The 24,232-nt window shown below is 43.7% G+C and overlaps 2 protein-coding genes across 4 annotated transcripts in view; one reads left to right on the top strand and one right to left on the bottom strand.

Annotated features, from left to right (window-relative positions):
* Positions 1 to 521: 521 nt before the first annotated feature.
* On the bottom strand, positions 522 to 23,701 carry ARV1 (ARV1 homolog, fatty acid homeostasis modulator). Its single transcript, XM_039528565.1, has 5 exons — positions 23,494 to 23,701; positions 8,217 to 8,336; positions 4,260 to 4,413; positions 1,907 to 2,131; positions 522 to 1,281 (listed from the first exon to the last, which is right to left on the bottom strand). The coding sequence occupies exons 1-5, from the start codon at positions 23,590 to 23,592 to the stop codon at positions 1,175 to 1,177; spliced, it is 705 nt and encodes a 234-aa protein (XP_039384499.1). The 5' UTR covers positions 23,593 to 23,701; the 3' UTR covers positions 522 to 1,174.
* TTC13 (tetratricopeptide repeat domain 13) overlaps positions 23,694 to 24,232 on the top strand; it is an 89,760-nt gene continuing 89,221 nt past the window's right edge. For 2 of the 3 annotated variants that reach the window (XR_005595570.1, XM_039528558.1), the window contains exon 1: positions 23,694 to 24,093. Coding sequence is in view for 2 of the 3 variants with exons in the window: in XM_039528558.1 (XP_039384492.1) it covers positions 23,736 to 24,093 (358 nt within the window). In the remaining variant the exon portion in view is untranslated. The remainder of the gene's footprint in view (positions 24,094 to 24,232) is intronic. The other variant, XM_039528559.1, reaches the window with a different exon arrangement.

Raw genomic sequence — 24,232 nt, 5'->3', positions numbered from 1 at the left:
TTTTGTTTTGGCTGTTTGGTGTTCTGTAATGTAATTTAAATGAAAATCCAGGATTATAACTGGAATGTAGGGTATTAGTTACCAAGTGTTTGTAACTTAACTTTCATATGTTTAGGAAATGCTGAATAGTTAGTGATTTTTTTCTGTATTGTAGTTTAAATAACTTACCAAATCAATTGAAAAATGTTGTGATTATATTGTATTATTTTGACAAAAATTTTCAGAATTTTTCGGTGCAGAATCCCTCCAGGAGTAGTTTCTGAAGCACTGTAAAGTATCTCTTCTTAAAGGCATAGGCCAGATATTCAGCATAAAATGGCAGATTTACAACAAGTGAGGATCTCACCTATATTACGTGTTAGACCACTTCAAATCAATTTTACCACACAGTTTGGTTTGTTGTTGCTGTCCCTTTGAACCCCATTAAATACTGAAGTTGAAAATTTTAAATTAAACCTAAACTGATTTTAAATGAAATAACCAGAAGCCTTTCTAAACAATTTTTAAAAAAGAAAGACACATTTAGGGTTTTCAAACACGTCCTTTAAAACACTGTCACAATTATTACACTTTGTAGATTAAAATACAAATAACTCCTTTATTGTTTTGGCTTGTTTCACAAATATCCGAGAATGAAGCTTAGTCTGTCCATTGTAATTGTACTGTACTACGGAGCAATCGATTCTGGCCATACTTAGTTCTTTATCTGTTCATGACTCTTTGAGAAAGTACTGCTTTTGTTTTCCTATTTCAATTTTCTCAATTACTCCTTTTCTCTCCTAAGGAAAATATCTCATCCAGTTCCTTCTGAAAAAACATCTGAAGTAGTGATTGGTGGTAGTACTGAAATTGTTAGCCTCCATTTTTCTGTTACAGCTGGATCTATGGAAGCTATTAGGCTAGTGGAACACTCATATTTTTGGTGGGAAAGTAAGCAAGTTTAGACTGACATTTTCTGGTATAACACATACAGTAGCCAGACTACTGGAATTTTTCATTTTAAATCATAACTGTTTCCAGTCAATTACCATGGAAAGTTTTATGAACAAAAACTATTTGAGGCTGATTTGAGGCTTGCTGTAGGAGGATAATTCTTTGAGAATGTACCATGTTGGTTTTTCTTTAGATTTTCAACATAATCCAAGATTTAGAAAATGGACACTGGGCTGCCTTTTCAAACATTCCATCCCATTCTCTGGAAGAAGTAGACTATACCATTTTCCAAAATTAATCCACTCAAGATGGCCAACAAAGTGAGCGTTTGGCTTAAATTCAAGGTAACTGCAAAAGAAAACAGAACAAAATGCTCAGTATGTCCAATAGTTGTATTACTGTGGGAAAGGTTTAAACAGTTTGGTCAAAACCTCTCTGATGTCAATGGAAAGTTTGTGTGAGGCATTAGATCAATATGTATATTTAAGCAGGTCACACAGAAAAGATCTCCTTTAAGATTCTATGCACACCTGGGAAGAAAATGCCTCCTTAAAAGCTAACATACAATTTTCAGCTTCAGTAAAAATGATGACAATCAAACTAAATATGTTACAATATTATACAAATCATGAATTCTACTTTCCTTCTATGTCTTGAGTGACCCACATTGAGTTGCCTCAATTTGTAACTGATTTGCACCTACAGAGACAATTATTGTGAGATAAGTTTAAGTTTTCCACACACATTTTCTGCTTCATTCACTTTTGATGAAAGGTCCACTGTTAAAATTTTAGGCTAAAAAACAAACAAACAAACCACCCCTATTTCAACAATACTTCAGATATGAAACAGATTGTTTTCTTAAATCACTGAAAATGTAAGTAGAACAATGTGTAGTGGTAACTTACGTAACAGCAACAGTATCTCTTACATTTAACAGATATTATACTAATAAACAGAAGCAGAAAAGTACCTCTAATTGCTTGAGAGTTTGATGTCAGGACAAATACTTTTATGAGTTTGAGGCACAAAGGCGTATAGTCGTGTTCCCAAATAACAGCTGGAATCAGTAGAAGTTTTCCATAGCTAGACAACAGCAGGGCTTTCAGAAGAAAGATGAAGTCTGACTTTGTTTTCAGGCTCTCAGGTCTTGCTAGCCAAAGGGCAGTAAAGATGCCAACCAAAAATGCAGTTTGTTCTGATTAGAAAATGGGACACACCAAATCAAAACCTTTCTCGATTAATCTTAGTGAAATGACAAGTGCCAAATACAACTGAGCTTCTGACTATTTAAAGAAAATTTTATAATCAGTTATGAACAAAAACATCCTCTCATTGCCTCCACACCCACCATATATCTTTATTAACCTAGCCAAGCATGACTCATTCTACCAATAACCCAAATCAGTCCAATCTCCAGCAGAAGGATTTAGTCACTTCTGTCTGTATGACTGGACACATCACAGGAAAATGAATGTGCAAACTTTTTTCTATTTCTACTTTTCCTTCCTAAATACAGCCTGTCTTTTCAGCTAGTCTTTACCCTGTTAGCCCATGTCATCATTACGTATATTCCCTGAAAGGTTAGCACCAAAGAATCTTTTGGCTCAGGGAAGAACACAAAGGCTCAAAGTGTTACTGAACTACTAGGCCTTCCCTACACTAGTAGCTTTTGGATTAAGGCTTTGGCTACACTTGCTCTTCAAAGCGCTGCTGCGGCAGTGCTTTGAAGCGCTAAGTGTAGTCAAAGCGCCAGCGCTGGGAGAGAGCTCTCCCAGTGCTGTCCGTACTCCACCTCCCTGTGGGGAATAACGTACAGCGCTGGGAGCGCGCGGCTCCCAGCGCTGGGGCTTTGACCACACTGGCGCTTTGCAGCGCCGCAATTTGCAGCGCTGGAGAGGGTGTGTTTTCACACCCTGCTGCAGCGCTGCAAATTTGCAAGTGTAGCCATGGCCAAAGTCACCATCAGTGCTGCTCCAGCAATGGTAGCATTGGAGGAAGTGCTAGCGAAGACCGAGCTCAGAGGCACTTTTACCACCCTTTAACAAAACCTGCCCAGAGCAACGTTAGATACAGCAATATAAACACCAATCCTCATCTACAGTAGCACTTTTTCTGAGGATGTGCACAGGTGATGAATTACAGTTAGGGGTGTAGCTATGCTACCAAAAACTAGACTGAAGTTATTAAGGATTCTCTCAACTTTGAAGTTTATGGCTCTATTAGATGTGGTACTGCTGTCTAATTTAGACAAGGATTTAAATATACTTAAAAAAAAAGTTACATTTTTATTTTTTCCCCTTCTGTTGTTTCAAATGCACTTTTAGAAGCTTGGAAACAACATCTCTTTCCTACCTACCAGGTTTGTCATTGTTCAATCTGGCAAATGTTTTAAAAAAATTATTTGTTTAAGGTTCAGAAGTCAACATGTTTTTTTCCTGGTTACTGTTTATTTTCATAAGCATCATCGTCAATATCACCTCAACTCTAGAAATAAGCTTTGCAGTGAATCAATATGTAAGGAATTTATGTTTCCAGTTGCTAATTGCCTCTACAGTAAAAGAATTAAAATAACATTTGGCCAGTCAGGAGAAGTGGTTTTAGTTTTCTTTTCTTTCTCAATGGCATGTAAAACAAACTAGCTATAGAGAATCCATACAACATTTCCCAAAGTTTCCTAAAATTTTTAGAATAGGACAAATGAGAAACTTGAACTACTAATAGGATGCATTAAACAGGTTATATTTAGAAGCAGTACATTTTGGACTGATCTGGCTTCAACATGTGGAAAGGCAACTGGCATTAAAATGTTATGGTGGGCAACCTAAAAAGACACAAAGCACGTGGCAGAACATGTTCGTTAACTGATATTTGAATCAATTAAATCTTATATAAAATGCAGTATGCTGCTAATATCCTAGAATAAGGCATAGCTGTCCATTACCCCTTATAAACAACACCATGTAAATGGATGCCTATTCAGACCTAGTATTCTGAAATACTGTCATCGTCTGGCACTTTGCAGTGCAGTCTGGGGTGATCAGCATTAAATATCAATCAGGTGATTGCCATGTACAGTGGCATTAAAGGAAGGCAGGAAACAGAAGATGAATAAATGAAGTAATTTATGTTGTGCTATTTTTCCCTGAAGAACCACAGAGATTTATATATAGACAGTTGAAAACATTTATCAGAGAAATTACTCAGCCACTGCTGGGGTGGAATATGTCATGCATTCTGTACTAGCAAATTCTTCAATGTATTCATCTTTAAGATTTAATATAAAAGATCATTTGATAATGATATGAAATAATCATAGTTCTCACCTAACGAAGCAATTCCAAACATTCTATAAAAATCCCATTCTTTGGCATATCTGATTAAGTCATCAGGGTCTGTGTTTTGGCTTGAATCCTGTAGCTGCAGCCACCTGAGATAAGCTTCACAAAGCAAACAAAATATGCAAAGCTTCCCATGAATCTGATATGAAAGAATGTTGACAGCATCAGTATTAAGTATTTTTAATTCAATGTCATCTCTTAGAATCTATAGGCACACAAGTGAGGTAGCTTTATTACTTTTGCTCAGGAATAGAAACAAATTACCTTTGTTCAGTTCTACTACATTAGCACACTTTTTAATAACAATTAGCTGCTTTAACATATTAGCCCAATTGGAGAGTTTGGGCTTGACAAGTCATATGAGCAGCTCGGGGCAGAAGAAAACATAAAGTTGTGGTATGTGAGTGTGTTTGGATGTGGAGGGGAAGAAAAGGGGCTCAATGCAAACATAATTCAGTGTCTCAAACAGAGCTTAAAGTATCACCAGAAAAATGTGACTGTAAAAAAAATGGCACAGGGTGTGTGTGTCCAAAATAAATGTGTATCCATATTTAATGTGCCTGGTTTATAAATAAAGTGATCTTCCATCACTAGCAATAGGAAAACTCAGTCAGGGATGTGACTATCAGCCTAGTTCAGGGATAGTCTATTTTTTGTCACATTACAAATTTCTTGGTCAAAGTATAGTCAAGATTCAGACATCCATCCAGCACCCCCCCCCTACCCCCCCCCCCCCCGTGCTCCCCAATTGCCTGCCAGCTCCCTGCCCACAGAGTTAGGTGATCTTATTTCCCTAAACTGAAAACAGGATGCACGGGGCTGGCCTGAGCCACCTGGCATTGCTGCTTACCCCCCCCAAAAAAATGTTTCTCCATGCCCCCAGTTGAGCCAAGTAGCAGAAATGGAGTAGGAGGGAGAGGAATGGGTATGGGCTGGGATCTGGGCAGCCAAGCAGGGTGTGAATGTGTACTTTTTGAGCCAGGAGGTGAAGCTATTGGACTGTGATCCTACTAGTAGTACGATGCTCCGTTGGGGACTGGGTTAACAGAGGGACAAGAAGGAGGCTCTGGGTCACAGAAGGGACCAAGGAGACTCCAGATAGCAGCCTGGGGAGATAGGGGGAGGCCGGGATGTGGCAGAAGTGGGTAACTGGAGGTGGATTGGGGAGGGAAAGAAGCCAGTTTGGGCTGGAAAGTGCTCCAGGGACTGGCACCAAAGGACAGGGGGCGGGGAAGACATGAGGCCAGGGTGGGTGGGCTCCAGCGAGCTCTGAGGGCAGGTGGGCACAAGGCCTGGATGGGTTCTGGGGAGGGGGACCTGAGGCTGGGGGGTGGGCTCCAGAGACTGCTTGGGGGCAGGGAGCAAGAGGATGGCGTGGGGCGGTGGGTACAGTGGTGGGGCATTGGGCTCTGGGGACCGCTGGGAACACAAAGTATAGCTCTGCATGGCTCCGGCTCCAGCCCCAGCCCCAGCCCACGTGTAGAGGCGACACGTAGCTGTGGCTAGCGGGGAGAAGGCAGGGGGAACAGATGAAAGGTTCTGGAGGGGGTCACATTATCCCCCCAAAAAATTCTCAGGGTGCCCAGAAACAAGGAGAGCACCCCCTATGGCTGCAGCACAGGGAGGGAGGAAGCAGCAGGGCGGCTGGCTGAGCTCCTCCTCCTCTCCCCTACATTGGGCTGATTTACCTTTCCTGCTGGAATCCCATGCATTGCCTCTGCTTCCACGTCTCCCTCCTGCCCCCACTAACCTCGGTGGATGATCGGCAAAGCAGGCAGCAGTGCTGGGACTCCAGCAGCAGGAAATGCAAAGCAGCCCCTCTGGGGGCAGGGAGAAGAGCTTAGTCGGATGCCCTGCTACCTCTCCATGCTGCATGGACCCTTTGCTGAGCAGTACCGGAATTTGAGGCCTTGAAAGTCTGTTTCCCATTCAGAGCCGAAATCAGTGAGCTAAGAGTCAGATATTTTCTTAGTGTGGTTAGTTTAATTACAAGATATACGTGAGTCCTGCTTTCTTGGGCAGAGGTATTCACAGACAAATCCCTCTTAGGTCTGGTCTGCACACAAAGCTGAGCCAGCATAACTAAAGGTGTGATAAACTGGTGCAATGTTTGTGTATATTCTATCAGTTTAAAATTGGTTATATAATTTTACAGGTGCAAGCAAAACTGGTACAAGCCAGATAAGAGTCCACACAAGAGGTCTATAAAATCATGACTGGTGTAGAAAAAGTAGATAAGGAAGTGTTGTTTACTACTTCTCATAACACAAGAACTAGGGGTCACCAAATGAAATTAATAGGCAGCAGGTTTAAAAACAAATAAAAGGAAGTATTTCTTCATACAACGCACAGTCAACCTGTGGAACTCCTTGCCAGAGGATATTGTGAAGGCCAAGACCATAACAGGATTAAAAAAAGAACGAGATAAATTCATGGAGGATAGGTCCATCAATGGCTATTAGCCAGGACGGGCAGGAATGGTGTCCCTAGCCTCTGTTTGCCAGAAGCTGGGAGTGAGCGCCAGGGGATGGTTCACTTGATGGATTACCTGTTTGGTTCATTCCCTCTGGGGCACCTGGCACAGGGGGCCACTGTCAGAAGACAGGGTACTGGGCTGAATGGACCTTTGGTCTGACCCAGTAGGGCCATTCTTATGTTAACTAAACCAATTTCAGTAGATTGGTGCAATTTCTGAATATAGATAAGCCCTTTCAGAAGCCTCAAGTAAGACATCTCTATCCTGTCTCCAGAAGCAGGTATTTTGCCCCCTCAAGTCTTATTGCTTAAACTCTATGCTCCTTTTCACCCTTCAGCTCCTGCACTTTTCACCTGGGAAATCACTAGTCCACAATTGCTCAACAAGATCACATGGCCTAGAATGATGACCCTGAGTGACTAACTTTCCTTTCGTGCAGCTGCTCTGCAGCACAAAGGGCTTGTCTACACGGTGCGATAATGCACACTAGAAGGGTATGAATTCTAAAGTGCACCAAAGTGTTGTGCATTAACTGGCTTATGTAAACCCTACTGGTGTGCATTAAGAGTTTTAGCAGGAACTTTTTGTGCGCATCAGCAGGGTTTACATTGGCCAGTTAGCGTGCAACACTTTAGTGCACTTTAGAATTCACACCCCTGCTGTATGCATTGTTGCACTGTGTAGACATGCACATAGGAACTTCAGAATTTCAACTGCCAGACACATGAAAGTGCTTTAACCCACACAATACTCTCAACAACTCTCTGGGTCCTGTCATAGCATGGCAGCTTTAGCTCTTTCTACGGCATTTCACTGTGGGGACTTATGCATCAGCAATTCCTAACATGCAAGCCATCATCATCATTTGCCATAATTTTTGTAACTTGTTTTACTGCAGTAGAGGAAGCCTGTAAAAGAGTAATACTAGTCTTTTCTAGTATAGTAATATGTTAGTATTGTACCATATATTACTGCTGAATTTAAAGAGCTGCATTTCTAGTAGTGACAGTAATAAGCAATTTGCAGCAGAAGCAGACCTCTTCCAATGGCTCTGCTCAGAAAACAGACTACTAAAATATGGCCCCTTCTTGTTCAACAGCTCTGCTCCTTGTGTGTATTCCAAATCACGTGTGCTCACTCTTCTGACAAAAATAAGTTTAACTCTTGTAAGCAATATCTTTAATCTGACAGCTGTGTTTGCTAACTCTACCTGGATGGTAGCTCTCCTAGCAGCAGCTACGGAGTTTGGTATTCCACATGCTTTGTTTATAGCATTAGACCCTTAATTTGGGCAGAGAACAAAATAGTAGTTAAACTTTTTAGGACTTGTGGAGGGGCAGGAGAAAGAAAATAAACTCTTAGGGCAGCTACTAAATCTTGTTTTCACTGTGATTCTTATTTACTTGTCATCAGAGTCTCATACATTGTGTACAAAGCCAAAGGGAGAAAAAAACCCAACAACTTACATTTATCTGTGTATTGAAAAGAATATGCCTATAAGCCTGTGTTTTGCATAAGATGGCATTAATCAAGATGATAACAGGATCATACTCAATGTACTTGTCCACAGGTTTCTGGCAGGATTTCTGAAATTAACAAAGTAACAAGAAGTAAGAACAAGCAAACAAGCATGAGTTTATTTTAAAACCTGCTGTTCTTATTTGTTTACAGCAACACTATAGTGGCATCAAAGTATTTCTTAAAATTATGTCAGGATTTCTGTGATGAAGCCCCTGTTTGCAATGGATTTTAATTCAGGCAAAAAAGTTAGCTTCATTTTTTTATCCTGGCATTCAAGCTTTCAGTTGGTTTCCCCACCCCAACAAAATAAAAGATATCAGCTATTTTTATATGTTCTAAAATAAAGTTCTGATTTATACATAATAAATTACACCTGGGTGTGGTACATGGTATTTTGGGACATCTCAGTCAGACAACGGAGTGCCTTCAAACATCTAAGGAATGCACCAGCATCGCTGATTTATATTTTCATTTAAAAAAAAAACAAAAACAAAAAACCCCTAACCTTATATTGCAATAATTTCTGTTACGTAAAGAAAGATAGTTCAGAGTAGAAAGCTAAGAGACAATGTTGGGGAAAAGAACCCTTTGCCTTGCTGTGAAGCCCTTTCACAATACAGTAAAGGCTGTGTTATCTGGCCCTGTACCAACTGGAATGCTCTATAAACCAGCATTTCTAATCTTCAAAGAAAGACTGGTTTATAGTCCGGTTGGTGTGGGGCTGGTAGGCTCCCTGGAAGCGGCGACATGTCCGTGCTTCTCCTAGGTGGAGGAACGGTCACGAGGGGTTCAGAGTGTGTGGGGGGAGGAGGGATGTGGGGCTGGAGTGCGGGGCATGGGCTCTGGGGAGGAGTTTGGGTGTGGGGTGTGTGGGTGCAGGGCAGGGAGTTGGGGCATGGGAGGGGGAGTGGGGTGCCAGATCCCAGAGGCGCTCACCTCAGGCGGCTCCCTGCAAGCAGCAACCAGTCCCTGCAACCCCTAGGCAGAGGCGTGGCAGATGGCGGAGGCAGTGCGCAGAGCTCTTACCCCACCCTGAGCGTTCGCTCCGCAGCTCCCATTGGCCGGGAACCTCCATTTTTAATCCTGTTATTGTTGGAGAGTTTAAGAATCCAAAAACAGTTAATGAAATTTACCAGAAACTTGACCCCATCAGTACTGAAGCCATCATCAGGTGCATTGAGTCACAAGGCTTTGTGCTAGAGCAGGGGCGGGCAAACTTTTTGGCCTGAGGGCTGCATCGGGTTTTGGAAATTGTATGGCGGGCTGGTTAGGGAAGGCTGTGCCTCCCCAAACAGGCAGGCGTGGCGTGGCCAGGCCCCCACCCCCGCTCTCTGTCCCCTGACCACCCCCAGAACTCCCACCCCGACTGCCTCCCGCCTCCCCATCCAACCCCTCCTCTCATTCCTTACTGCCCCCCTGGCACCCCTGCCCCACCCACTCACCCCTTCTCCCTGCCTGCCCTCAGAACCACTGCCCACCCCCCGTTGCCCCATCCAACTCCCCCTCCTTCCTGACTGCCCCCCAGGACCCCTGCACCCATTCAATCCCCCTGTTCCCCGCCCTCTGACCGCCCCGACCCCATCCACACCCCACCCTCGACCACCACCCCGAACTCCCCAGCCCTCTATCCAACCCCACCTTCTCCCTGCCCCCTTACCGCACTGGCTGGAGCACCGGTGGCTGGCAGTGCTACAGTCACGCCACCCGGCTGGAGACAGCCATGCCACCACACAGCACAGAGCACCAGGTCAGGCCACCGTTCTGCAGCTGTGCTGCCCAGCCGCTGAGAGCATTGAGCTGGCGGCAAGGTGTGTTGAGGCTGCACGGAAGGGGGACCAGCAGGGGAGGGGCTGGGGGCTAGCCTCCTGGGCCAGGAGCTCAGGAGCCAGGCAGGAGGGTCCCACGGGCCAGATGTGGCCTGTGGGTCACAGTTTGCCCACCTCTGTGCTAGAGGTATGGTGCCCCCCCAAGCCAGTATATTTTGGCCAGGTTCTAAGGGAACCACATTTTGGATCAGAGAAGAAAATGTTATATGGGATTATGTAGTAGGACAGAGTTAGAGGTAATGGATTCAAAAATTGACTCGATTAACCAGCAGTTTGATAGGCTTGAAATTAAAGTCAGAGAGATGGAAGAAAGGATACAATTAATTGACAAATGTAATGACCATTTAATAGTGTGTGAAATCTACCATGGAACAGATTACAGCTCTAATTAAAGGCAATATCTCACTTCATTTTTTTTTCTAAAGAAGAATCATGAAAGAACATTCTGAAAAGGCAGTAATTTACACAGGCTTCAGGCTGGTGTAGCACAAGAAACTTGTAAAGAACTGTTTGGAGTTGTGTTCACAGAAACTCTGGACAGTCAGAAGCAAAATGAACTCACCTTTGAGCACAAGGGAATTGCTTGTAGGTGCTTGATGGAGAGAGATGCAAGGTGCCCCCATGTTCGCATTAAAAGCACAAAACTTTAAAGCATGGATGCATAAGTGGAACTCTAGGAGAGATTTCCCTATTTGGAGCCAATAAAGAAGAAAAGGATGACAGAACCAAAGTGAGGGGACATGCAGAAAGATGACACTGAAGAAGATCAACTAAGCAAATGCCTGTGTCAAGGATACAGGTAGCATGCTGTTAGTCAGGGGTCGGCAACCTTTCAGAAGTGCTGTGCCGAGTCTTCATTTATTCACTCTAATTTAAGGTTTTGTGTGCCAGTCATACATTTTAACGGTTTTAGAAGGTCTCTTTCTATAATATATGACTACACTATTGTTGTATGTGAAGTAAATAAGGTTTTTAAAATGTTTAAGAAGCTTTATTTAAAATGATATTAAAATGCAGAGCCCCCTGGACCGGTGGCCAGGACCCGGGCAGTGTGAGTGCCACTGAAAATCAGCTCAGGTGCCGCCTTTGGCACGCGTGCCATAGGTTGTTTACCCCTGCTGTTAGTGAATGATTTGCATGCAGTTTAGAAATACCAGACCATTCCACTCTACCCAGACTAGGAACAAAGAAATCCCAACAGGGATTCCTGTGAGGAGGCTGTTGTGAACACGCACATATAAAGAGCAATTTTGATGACAACTGTGGGTTTTCTACTTTGCAGCATCTGGAAACCATATACACACAAAACATATGAAACAGCCAATGTAGCATCATGATGAGGAGTTCTAGTCTGTCACCACCAACACATGCTATACATAGAACACAACAGAAAGAGGATTAGTAGGAACAAAAGCTTGTCACATCACAAACCATGGCTGGGTGTTTTGACAAATTAAATAGTCTGCAATAACTGCTGAAGTATGCAAACTGATAATCCTTCCTCAACCATCTTGCAGAGATAAGATGCATTGAGAAAAAGGTAATTGCTTATTATTAAATTAGACCATTTAAGTCTTAGATTGTATTGAAGTCAAATCCTCTGCCTTTATCCTGCCAGTGGCCCAATTTGCATGAACTCCCTCAGACTAACAGAAGGGAAACACTTCTACCACCACATAATTCTACTGAATTATGTATATAAGAATAACACAACATATTTTATTTTCAGTGTTGCTTTTGGACTCCTGGCAGCTTCTTTGCCCCAGCTCCACCACATGAATACTTAGCCCTCATCCCTGCTTTCTCTCTCCTCCTTGCTGCTAAAAAAAAGGGGGGGGCTTTTCAATTAAAATTTAACTGCAGATTGTGTGTTTATTGCTCAATTAATCCAGCTGTTTTATTGTAAAGTGTGAGGGAGAGACTGGTTGAATGACATAAAAGTGCCTTGAATTGCTAATGAGGTGTCACCTAGGATTATGATTTTTACCCCACTGAAGCCCTCCTTTTAAATGCTAGGTGTTTCCCTGCCTTCTCTTTCCTTCCTTCTATCAATGAGGTTTGTTTACAAAAACTGAAATTTTCTCTCAGTTTTTGGGCATTGTCAAACCTTGATAACTTCCCTTTACTTTCTTTGCAGCGTGTCTCCAGGATGGGAAGCAGGATCACCCATTAACTATGGGTACCCAAGATAAAGGAAATCATATATCCTCTATCTTCCCTGGGGCACTGAGACATGGAGGAGACTTCTATTGAAAAATGGCAATTGATAACCAATATGTAGAATTTGGTGAATTTATGTATGGATGTTCACATAGCCATCTAGTAGATCTCATTAGTGGAGACATGACTTCTTTGTCCTCAGACTGTGCTCTTACAGTATGAGCTATGATGCTTGACAGAAGGAAGACTATTTCTTGAATTTACTTTGTGACTAAATGTTATGACAGTTGTGAGGACTACCTATCTGAACAACAATACACTAGTGGGTCTTACCCAAGAAGGTTCCCAACTTCAAAGCTCATTTGATTAGAGATAATAATTCTTAGAAAGCCTGCTTTAATGAATAGAAAGTATAATGACACCTGCCATAGGGGTTCAAGTCAATTCTTTTAAGGACCAGAAAGAAATTCCAAGGTTGTGCTGTACAGCCCTTTGGGACTGGAAACAGGGTAGTTGCCTTAAGGAAGCATGTCAGGGTTTGATAAAATGTCCTCTTCTTGAACATGCTGATACCTTATAACACAGACACTTGATCTTATGCTTGGACAGTCTCATACACCCACATTAAACCCTTCCTTGAGGAATTCAAAGCTATGTTGCATTTGCTTAATGCGGTAGTTAAACCATTGACTTTGCTTTGGCCTGTAGAACAAGTTCTATTTGTTGACTACTTTTCAGGGTCTGTAAATGTGATATTTACCTCATCCAAGTATCCATTTTAAACCTATTTGGTGTGGGATGGAGGATAAGTTTTGGCAACAGCTAACCTCCTCTGTGAGGTAGACACATTGGCTGGTCCAGCTCTAGGTTAATCAGGCAACAGAGATATAGACTCTTCTGGCATAGAAAAAGCAGCAGTGATTCTGTGTATCTTTTGCATGATCCTAGGGATCAGTGAGAAAGGTAGAAAGGCATCTAGCAGAGACCTTGCCCCACACTGCAAGAGATATTTATCACCTTGTATCCTGGGTCCTGACGCACAGAGATGCCACTGGGCACTTGATTGAACTTTTTGCATCACCAATCCATCAAACTGATTTACAATGTATAAGGATACTTCTGGGTGCAGGTTTCAACTTCTGCCATGTAAGAGATCAGGCAAATGCAGAGTCTGACCATCTCTAGGAAACACTGAAAAAAATCTTCCTCTGAGAAAGCCTTTCCACCGTAAGTGAAAGTGATCACAAGCATCCCTTTCTAGTCCAAACTGCTTCCAAACTTTCCACCCAAAAACCTATCCCAAGCAGAATTTTGACCCTGAAGTCCACTAGGGACTTTGCTACTGCTGTTGATTTTATGTGGCAGGTGCTCAGACACTACAGTAATGGGCAGGATCACGAAACCTTAAGATATGCAGAAGATAGGTAAGCCTTGGCATTCACCTCCACTTTGATGGGAAGTGGAGCATAGAGTTAGGAATTTCTGTACTCTGATCAGGACAGAAGTTGTTTTTCTCCCTCAGGTCAGGCTGATCTTGTTCTTCCTAATTTATTGATGTGGTTTTCATAAAACATGTTGAACATCATGACAAGAACAAGACTTATCCCCTGGAAGGAAGATTGCCCTCAATGAGTTACTTGTGTTGCAGCTGGTGGATGCTGTGCCCTTTCTTTCTGGTACCCATTCTTTGGATTGAATTGAGCCCTCTCCATTATCCCCAGCAAGCATTTGATATATGGATTTCTCTGCAGGGATTGCTAATGGGTGAATATCTTTGAAAAAAATCTTATTTACATTTACTATTTGAGGGAGTAGAGAACAGACAATGGGATCTTGACCTAGGCTAACAGATGTGATAGGGTGAGATGTGGAGTTATTGCATAGGGGTCATGTGAACACTGGTTCTCGAAGCAGGTGTGTGTACAGGGCCTGCATTTCCAATAAGCTTCACTAAGAACTGGAGTTTTAGTTCTGTGACTCCACTCATTTTCCATTATAGCCATTTTCACCTTCTGTTAACAGTCTTCTGAGATAAGACATTGCACCTAATAAGATTCATCCTCAGTTCAAGTCTATGAATGATTTATGTGGCATCATGTGTCTGCGTTTATCAGGAATCCAAGATAGTCCAAAAACTATATCCCAATCTGTGTTTGTTTCAGCTTTTTCTCTGTACAGAACCCTGATCAGAATTTTCCAGGAAGAGATAGGAATGAATTTGCTTCTTCCTTAACCAATATTAATACCACCATGATCTTGAAAGAGACCCTGGAACCACTCATCACACTGTAATGATCGGAGTTGAAGAAAAAAAATACCATTCATATGCAAAGTGGAGAATTGTCCATCGAATGATAAAATGGGAATGTGAAGATAAATATTTAAAGAAATTCCTTAATGAAGCTTCTTATGGAGCCTTGGACTATTTATTCCTGATAACCTGAGGCTAGAAATAGTATGAGGAACAGCTCTTGAGGGGATGTAGGTTATATTATTCTGATCTGAAGTTGTTGATGTAGGTTTCATTAATGTACTGACATTTTTCCTGGGTGCTGGAGCTGCATGGACACGACTAATAGGGCAAAACTGTTCTTGTGATTTTTGCACAGCTCCACAGCGTACCTCCTCCTGAGAATATCTAGTGACCTCATTTTGAGTAAAGGTATAGGCACCCCTTCCCTCTGGCCCCCCAATATGAAAGAAAATCTGGCACTACTTACGGGGTCAAAGCCCAGACAGGGCTGGTTGAGAGTCATGAAGATTGCTCTAAAGCAACTCACCTCACATCAGCACCCTCGACTTGTTCCAGCTACCATTTGCAAAGTGGTATTCTCTCTTGTACTTCAGGGACTGCTTCAACTTGCCACATGACCTGCACTGCATTCTATAGTGTGGGCAGGAGCCAAGATTTTTCAATGACTTTGTAAATAGCCTCAACTTTCTACAGAGTTTCCGACCATCTCCCTAAGAGAACAGTGGGAACTGATATGCCTGGGCACTGGACCTCAGTGGTGAAGGCCCCATATATTTGCTTAAAACAGACTAGTGTTTCTCTACCTCTCCCCCCCCCCCCTCCAGGGGGTCACATTGATCTATTTAACTTTTAGGTTGAAAGGGACTATACTTGCAATATTGACCACCCATCTTAGCATTGGTTGTGAAAGCAGGTGGAGGGAGTCAAAAGATATTTCATACTTTATTTTTGTTATTGATCTGTTGCAGACAGTTTTCATACCCAGGGGAGAGAAAGGAAGAGATGTCTGCCTGGACTTGGCTGTCTCTAAAAGACCAGTATAGCAAGGAAACCACTTTTTCAGATAAAAAAAAAATCTCCCCCACAGAATAAACACTGGATACCTTGACCATTAGGGAAGATAGCCACATTTACCTTTGGTGGTGACACCAGGTTGAATTTGGATTGATACATACTGAAGAACCTTGTGTCCTTATAAAATGGAGGTCATAAGGACTAGAAAGAAGGAAGCCAAGAAGTCCCTTACAGCCAGTTTGTTCTTTCATGTGTGGGCTGGGGGAGGCGGCAGAGGCAGTACATTATGGCAACCTGTAGCAGCAGCTGGGAACAATAATCTGGACATTAAGGTGTGGTGAACCCCCAGTGGTAGCCAGTGGCAAAAGCATGATAGTTAGGGATAAGTGAAGAATATCATATACAATTAAAATCACATGGGGAATTTTAAGCAGACAAACTGTAAATTGGACTTGACACCAGCATTAACACCCTCAACTCTTGCAAAAAGCAACTGATTTTTTAATAAACCACAAGTGGCCCAGACTTCTGTTTTGCATCTCAATGTGGAACATGCCTCCCCCCGAATCACAGAACCCCTTAATACCAGTTTGTTAAATACTGAACCAGAGGAAAGAGTGTCACTTACTGGACACCAACAAGGCTCCTGAGTTTTCCCTGGAAGTTACCTCATCCAAATAGTCACCATGACTGATCCACTTCAGTTTATGAGATGTGATAAGTCTGATGTGCTATGGCTTCAGGCGTAAATATTGCACTTGTTTTACTGCATAGTATTTGAAGCGACTTTGATTTCCATGTTTGCAGTGTTGTAGTTGTGCTGGTCCCAACATATTAAAGAGACAAGGTGGGTGAGGTAATATTTTTTATTGGACCAGTTTCTGTTGGTGGAAGAGACATGCTTTCGAGCTTGGTGTAAGCTCAAAATCTTGTCTCTTTCACTAACAGAAATTGGTCCAAGAAAAGAGATTACCTCACCCACCTTGTTTCCTCTTGATTTCCATTTAACAGATTTAATATTTTTATTAAACCTCATGTTAAAATGTTATATAACACACACGTTAAGAAAAGATTATCTGTTCATCTGAGTATAGTGCTTAGATTATCCACAAATACAAAAAGTTTGTTTTTAAAGTCATAAGATACATATAGAGCATAATCAGCAACAACCCAAATTTAGGTGAATAAATTTAACAATACAGTTTAGATATTAGCATCCAAGTATTCAGGTATATCACTCATGAAAAGTTATACAGTTAGTTGTGGAAAGCAAATATAGCAAGGAGTGAGGATTGTCCCTCAGTAATTGAGAATTTAGGGTAGGTTATCCATTTAGACGATACTTTCCTGATAAATTGTATATCAGTTACTTTCCCGACTGCGCTTCTCATCGGCACTCCAGCTCATCCCTCCTGGTATTGCCGATGTCCCTTGACCAGCCTGAGTGGCTCATGGCAGGGGGCTGGAAGGGATATGCCCTGTTCCACCCCCTTCCCCAAGGCCCTGTCCCTACCTCTTCTCTGCTCCTCTACAGAGCTGCATGCACACTGCCGCTCTTCCTCCTCCCCCTCGCTAGGGCCATCAGCTGACTGGCGCAGGGAAGGAGAGGGGGAGGGGCAGGAAAGCACCACGCTGGGGGAAGAAGCGGGGGAGAGGAAAAAGCTTGGCTGCCACAGGACAAAGTTTCTGCCTCCTGCACGCGCAGGGGAGAGCGGTGGGCAGGGGGGCTGAGGGCCGGGACCGCGGCAGCATGCCACTCAAAATCAGCTTGCATGCCGTGTTTGGCACGCGTACCGTAGGTTGCCGACCCCTGCACTAGCATGATACACCATTGCAAAGATCTTTTATTATGTACCTTATCAATGATTTACATAGTTTGTAGCATAGATCCATTACTAACATACTACGTTACACTAAAACCAAGGGGGGGAGGGGAAGTCAATCGCACATTGTAATGTGCATTTTTAAGACCTGCAGAAATCTCCATTATAATGCCTTGTCTTTAAGATCTACTGAACTGTGCACATTTTCTAATGAGTCTGCAGAGATTTTGAGCATGCTTGCAGCTGTTTGATCATTAATTGATTGCTCTATTGGGAGAAGAAGAGGATGGGAATGTCAACTTTCTCCATCATAATAAATAATTTATCTCTGCCTAGTGTTCAGCCTCTTCTGGGTCAAGGAAGACACTCACTCTCTGTTCTATTTCAACTTATGTTAACCACTACTTTTTAAAAAACAAAAAATAATCTAAGACCTTCACAAACCAGGTGTTTACTGTATATGCTGTTTGCTATTAATATCAGAAATGTTCAAGCATAAAACTGAAGTGACAGAACACTTACAGTTATTGTATATTTTGTCCAAATTCCCTGCTCAACTATTTTGTGTTGTGTGCCCATCATTTGGAGTTTAGTTACAAATTTAGGGCTTGGCAGGTGGCGAGATATTGCATTATTTCTTCTCAAGCTGCTAAGAGCCCAAATATAATGCAAAAATATATGAGGTATATACTGGAGAATAACAATGAAATTCCAAATGATACAAGGGTAATGTTTTTTAGCAAACATTTTTCTACGAACTGTGCTACAGGCAAATTTTTCTGATTTGCAAGGAATAAACAAGTTCAGGGGTTGTACTGGGAAATAACATGAACATGAATATAAACCAACGGGTAATTGAGGCACACCTCTAGGTTCTTCCATTTCAATACCAAAAATCAAAATCAAAGTCTGTCATACAGAATTGTATTTTAGTGTAAGTGACTCTATTTTTCACCCACTACTAGAAATACTCATAAACAAGCCATTGGCAACAAGAACACAGGTAAGTACTACCAAAAATTGAAAGCTATAAATAAGGAAAGGTCTAAAACAATCCTTAAAACAGAAATGATATTTCAACCTTAACTATGAAATCAGTGAGAACATTTGGGAGAGGAAAACAGAAGTAAGCCTTTTAATGCCAATTAAATGCACTGGACAAAGTGAAGTTTTGGAGGCAAATTGTCAAGAAAAAAGGTTAAATATCCATAATAATAAAAAAGGAAATGCTCCTCAAATAGGTACTGCTTAGTATGTACAGCCTCTAATGCAGGCATTAAAGACTGGGATATGAAGGAGTAATTATAACAGTTCTCAGATGCACATAAAAGTGACCACCATTCTAACCCTGGTGTTGAGGCAGGCTGCCTCCCAATCTCATTCAAGGCACTACAGAGTAATCTTCAGGTCTGGGTTTTGAAACACATATAACCCAGAAGTGAGGGATGGGCCCATTTTGCAAAATAGTACTGACTTTAGTAAGAGACTGTGAGGTCTGGCGGCATAAGACTACCCTGAGCTAGGCACAGCAAGCCAGCAATTAGGATACAATCTACTAGAACCTGCTCCTCGAAAATACCTGTTACTCAGGGCTTGGCTACACTTGCAGGTGTGCAGCGCTGGGAGTTACAGCTGTCTTCGTACAGCTGTGTAGGGAAAGCGCTGGAGTGTGGCCACACTGACTGCTACCAGCGCTGCAGTGTGGCCGCATTTGCAGTGGTGTTGGGAGTGGTGCATTATGGGCAGCTATCCCAGCGTTCAAGTGGCTGCAACATGCTTTTCAAAAGAGGGGGGTGGAGTGGAATGTGACAGGGAGCGTGGGGAAGAGAGAGAGAGAGAGAGGGGATTTTTGGAGCCGACACTGTCAGCTCCCTGCCTTGCAAATTCTGATCACTTCCCCGACCCCTCATTCACTCTTAAATGCAAATAGCCTGCAGACCAGATAAGCAGCTGCTCCCACAGACTCCCTTCCCCCCATTCCCCTCCCCCATGCTGTTTCTCTCCTCAAGCAAACACTAGGCTGTGGACATTCATCCCCCTGCCTGCCTCATTCACAGCAAACAGTAGCTGTGTTTGTTTATTAGATAAGCAGCTCTGGGAGCCCCGAGTTCACAACAAAACAAAGAGAGGCATCATAACAAAACAAAGAGTTCTTTAGTTAAAAGCATTATGGGAAAATTCTGGAGGTCAGTTACAGCGTAGTAAGATTAATCACTGTTTACACTGGCACTCCAGCGCTGTAGTCGTACATGCAGCGCTGTAGCCAGGGAGATACAGAGCTGTATGTGCCTTGCAAGTGTGGACGGTGAGTGAGTTGCAGCGCTGTAAAGCCACCACCAGCGCTGCAACTCTCCAGTGTAGCCAAGCCCTCAGACTGACAGACCACCAAATTGAGGGGAAGAGGAAAGATCCATTCCAAACAAACGGCCTGACTAGTGTGTGTGGGGGGGGGGGAAGGGGGGAGGTCTGCAGGAGGATGAGGAAGTAGACAAAAAACAGAACAAAATTTAGACTGAAATTGGGGTGTGTGTGGTGTTCTAGTTTACGAGGGGGGTGTCAGGGCCGATGAGGAGTGAGACCGTGAGGGTGAAGGTGGGCTGTATGGCACCATATTAAAAACTGAAAAAATGTTTCATGACTATTTTATTAGATTTAACTCAGGTTTTTTTAATCATCACACAAATTAAAGTTGGCTACTCAAGCCTTCTATGAAGCACTAGATCTACATCCTTCTTGGTTTCTTGTTATAATTTTGCACAACTCTGTTAATGAACTTCTTGAATGCAATGCATTCATCTTTGGTGGCTTCTCATGTGTCCGGTACTTCCATTCCTTCAATTGATATGCTCATTAGTTCATTCACATGATCAGGCAGAAGGCGACTTCTTTCAGAACACAAAATTCTATTCAAGGATGAAAAAGAAAGCTCAACTGTAGCTGTTGTGACTGGGAGTAGCAAGAGATGAATTCCTACTTCTTTCATCCCAGGAAACAGCATAAAGATTGGGTTGAGCCACTAGTGATGATAAAAAAATTGAAGTCAAATCTTCATTCATTCGTCGTACGATATTCCACTCTGTGTTCAAATTCTTTATTCTGTCCTGAGCACGTGGCAGCCCCATTGCTGGTTGTGCCTCACTCCACTCAACTGTCGATGTTTTATAGGACATGGATCTGTAAAAGCTATGTAAAAGTTGAATAGAATCTAGAAGTCACTGTTGTAGATTTTTAAGAATTAAGTCTGTGTACTTTTTCAGTTGTCTTAAACACTTCTTGACCTCTTCACTTAAGGATTCAATATAAATGCCTTCATTAATCAACTTCTGGACTGAAGTCTTTGCTTCTTTCAGTACTTTTTCAATGGATAACTCTCTGATTGATACAAATGTAGTTTCTATTGCTGGAGAAAGATCTACTACTGTTGTAGAAGATGCCTGGATGGCATTGTTTAATGAACCAAGTGGTTTCAACAGTAGACTTACAAGAGAGAGAATGGCAATAGTCTTCTCTGAGCAAAAGTAATCCACCAACCTCACTACTTAGATCCATCCCATCTTGGTAGATACTTTCCAAAGCCTGTAATAATGGCTGGAGTAATTTTAAGACAACAGCCAAAGATCACCCATGAGAAAGCCAGAGCGTTTTCCCAGGTTGGACTAATTTGAACTTCAGTCCCAGTGTATCTTCTATATTTTCCAAGATATTCAGTCTTGTTGGACTCTTGCTGAAAAAAAGAATATAATTAAGACATTATATTTATAGCTTTTTAAAATGTATTTTGAAAAGTCTGCAGCTCGTACTAGCGCTACTTGGAGTAGATGGCCTCTGCAGTGCGTATAGGAGAGATTAGGGATACACTTATCTGAGCAAAGCTTGTACTCCACCATGTCTTCTGGAGAAGTTTGTAGCTCCATCAAATGCACAAGCAGCCATCTGTTTATGGTCCAATTGACAAGCATTTAACTCTTCTAAGATGTGGGTTGTCACAGATGCAGCTGATGTATCTTCTATAACTTGAACATCTAGAAATGCATCTACTGGCCTATCACCGACATCAAGATAACGTACACAATGACTTAATACTTGATGCCCATTTGCATCAGTGCATTAATCAGACATATATGCAACATTTTTTGAATATGGTGTGAAAGTTCTTCACTTTTTCAACTGTTGAGTCTTTCACTGTTTCACCACATGCTTCTAGCCAGTCAGTTGAGTTTCTTGCAGAAAGACAGTTAGCATTTGCTGGTCTTGTTCGGAACCAGTGTTCAACTTCAGGATGAACAAGTGACAATGCACTTAACACTGGCCTCCAGTTTGTAGCGTGTGGTATATCTTACTTAAACAGAAAGTATGATGCGACAGCCATGTTTGTTCGCATGAACTGTGTTGTGTCTCTAGCATTCTTAACAGCCTCATTAACACTCACAAGTGTTGTCCTTGGTCAGCAGAGACTCAGAGCTCAGAGGTGTTTTCACATGAGTTCGCCTCCCAGGTGGGGGGCAAAAAGGCACCTTGCTCATTTCCCCAGCTGCTCACTGTTCGCTCTGGCCACGGCTGTTTGTTGTGCCACCATTCACTCCATTGCTCTGTTGCCAATGGCCCTGCGCAGTCACCTTCTGCTGCCACCTGCCACTGTGGCCTCTGCGAGTTGGTCTCTTGAGGTTCCACCCAGCTCTCAGTGGGGGAACCTCACTGCTAGTGCAGACTGGGCCGTCTCTTCTACAGAAACACTGTCCCACAGTAGGTCTAAGCACTTAGATCTGATTATCAGTGATTTCAGCTGCAGTGGTCACTTAACAAAACAAAAGACTATCTATGGCACCTAATCAGCTCTGTCTTTAAACAGTGGAGAGGGGCAAGTCAAATAGTACTTGTGACTCAGGCAGACCAAGCAAAATACCTGTCCCCACCATCTCTCGATGCCCTCAATCAGCACAGGCTAAGTACAGTTCTACTACCCTTTACTCATACAATAACAACAATAATATTTCATTACCTCCTCTTCCCCCCACCCCCTACATTCAAGTGATGTGTAACCCAACCCCAGACAAAATCTATCACTTGGGCAACACAGCTCTGTTTGCTGGATACCTAGGTAGATTAGATGTGAATGTAAATACAGTCTGGTCCTGAAGCCTTTCCCCCCAGTTCACTAGCTGTCAGGGAGAGCTCATTTAGACTTTGCTTACAAATCATAATTTGAAATTATTAGGTTGGCCAACATCACCGAAATGCATGCGCTGACACTGTCATAAAAAACAACAGCTGTATAAGGAAGCTAGTCTATGTTCATACTTTTCAAATCTATTATACTTTTTCAGATCCATGTATTTTATCATACACTTTATATGCTTTAAAAGGGTATATGAATGTTTCAATTTCAATTCAAATTTCCAAGCAATCACTAAATTGGCAACACTGTATGTAATTAGTTCACAAAATGGGGGGGGGAGTGGGGTGTTGGGGAAATTCAGGGGGAGGAGGGGGGAAATCCCTGGGTGGGTTTGTGGGAATGAGAGATTAAAGAGATGCAGGACAAGAATAAATATATGGAGATATATGTATCTCATAGAACTGGAAGGGACCCTGAAAGGTCATTGAGTCCAGCCCCCTGTCTTCACTAGCAGGCCCAAGTACTGATTTGGCCCGATCCCTAAGTGGCCCCCCTCAAGGACTGAGCTCACAAGCCTGGGTTTAGCAGCCTAATGCTCAAACCACTGAGCTATCCCTCCCCCCACAATAATCACACCGCACAACGTCCTGGAGCAACCTGTAGGATTGAGCCGTTGCGGGGTGTGGGGGGAGAGGAGGGAACGGGACAGAACCCAGGTTTTTGATTCCCGGTCTCTGGTTAGACATCCGGGGTAATCCCTGCCACAGCGCCGCTCGCACAGGGGCTGCCCCCGGGACGGCTTGGAGGTTGCTCGGGCTGCGGACGCGGCGTAAGTGTGCGTGTTTGCTCGTACAGTGCAGAGAGCAAAGGGGCCGGTGTGACTAAAACACCCGCCCAGGGGAGAGCTCAGGGCGCCTAGCCCCGAACCGGGACCGACAGGGCCTGAGCCCGGGGGACCCCACCCGCTTCACAGACACCCTCACCCCGGAGCCCCCACCCCACTGACCGCCCCCGGCCCGGCCCACTCACGCAGATGGCGATGCGCAACACCCCGCGCTGATAGTCCCTGTACAGCTCAGGAGCTTCCCGGTTGCACTCGACGCACCTGTAGCCGCCGGGCTCCCCCATTCCTGGCGAGCGGCCGTTACCAGGGGAACCCCCCTCCCGGCCGCTTCAAATTGCCTCGCTTCCCGATTCAGGGCGATGAGGAGAGGAAACGCCGCGCAGTGCATCATGGGAGTTGTAGTTTCCAGACTGTGCTCGTTCAAGGGATGCAACGGCCGGAAACTACAAATCCCATAAGGGAGCGAGGCCGCAGCTTCCTCCACCTGTCGCTGTGGGGGGGCGCGGCAGAAAGGAACCACCTTGAACATGCAAGCGGGGGAGGCGCACGCATGCGCGCGGAGAAGATGGCATCTGCCACCGGGACCTGCTGTTGCTGGGGCGCCGTTGCGCTGGGGCAGCTCGTGCTGCTGCTGTTGGGGGCGGCCCGGGCGGCGCTGGCCCTGACCGAGCACTACCCGGCCCTGTCGTTGCTCAAGCAGGAGCTGCACCGGCAGCAGCTGCAGGGCCAGGCTGGGGGCTGCCCCCAGGCGCCGGACTGGGGGGAACAATACTCGGCCGAGTGCGGTAAGTCGGGTCGGGCAGCGCCACGTCCTGCCCCGCTGCCTGCTGGGGGAGCCGCCGGGCAAGGGCCAGCGGAGGGGGCGCTCCAGGCTGGCGGCAAGGAGAGGGGCGCATGGGAGGGGTTCCCCCTTGTCCTCTGTGT

This window comes from Mauremys reevesii, linkage group 3, assembly GCF_016161935.1.
Source record: "Mauremys reevesii isolate NIE-2019 linkage group 3, ASM1616193v1, whole genome shotgun sequence".
Classification (NCBI taxonomy): Eukaryota; Metazoa; Chordata; order Testudines; family Geoemydidae; genus Mauremys; species Mauremys reevesii.
Note: the sequence above shows the minus strand (reverse complement) of the source record. Positions and strands in the feature narration are given on the sequence as shown.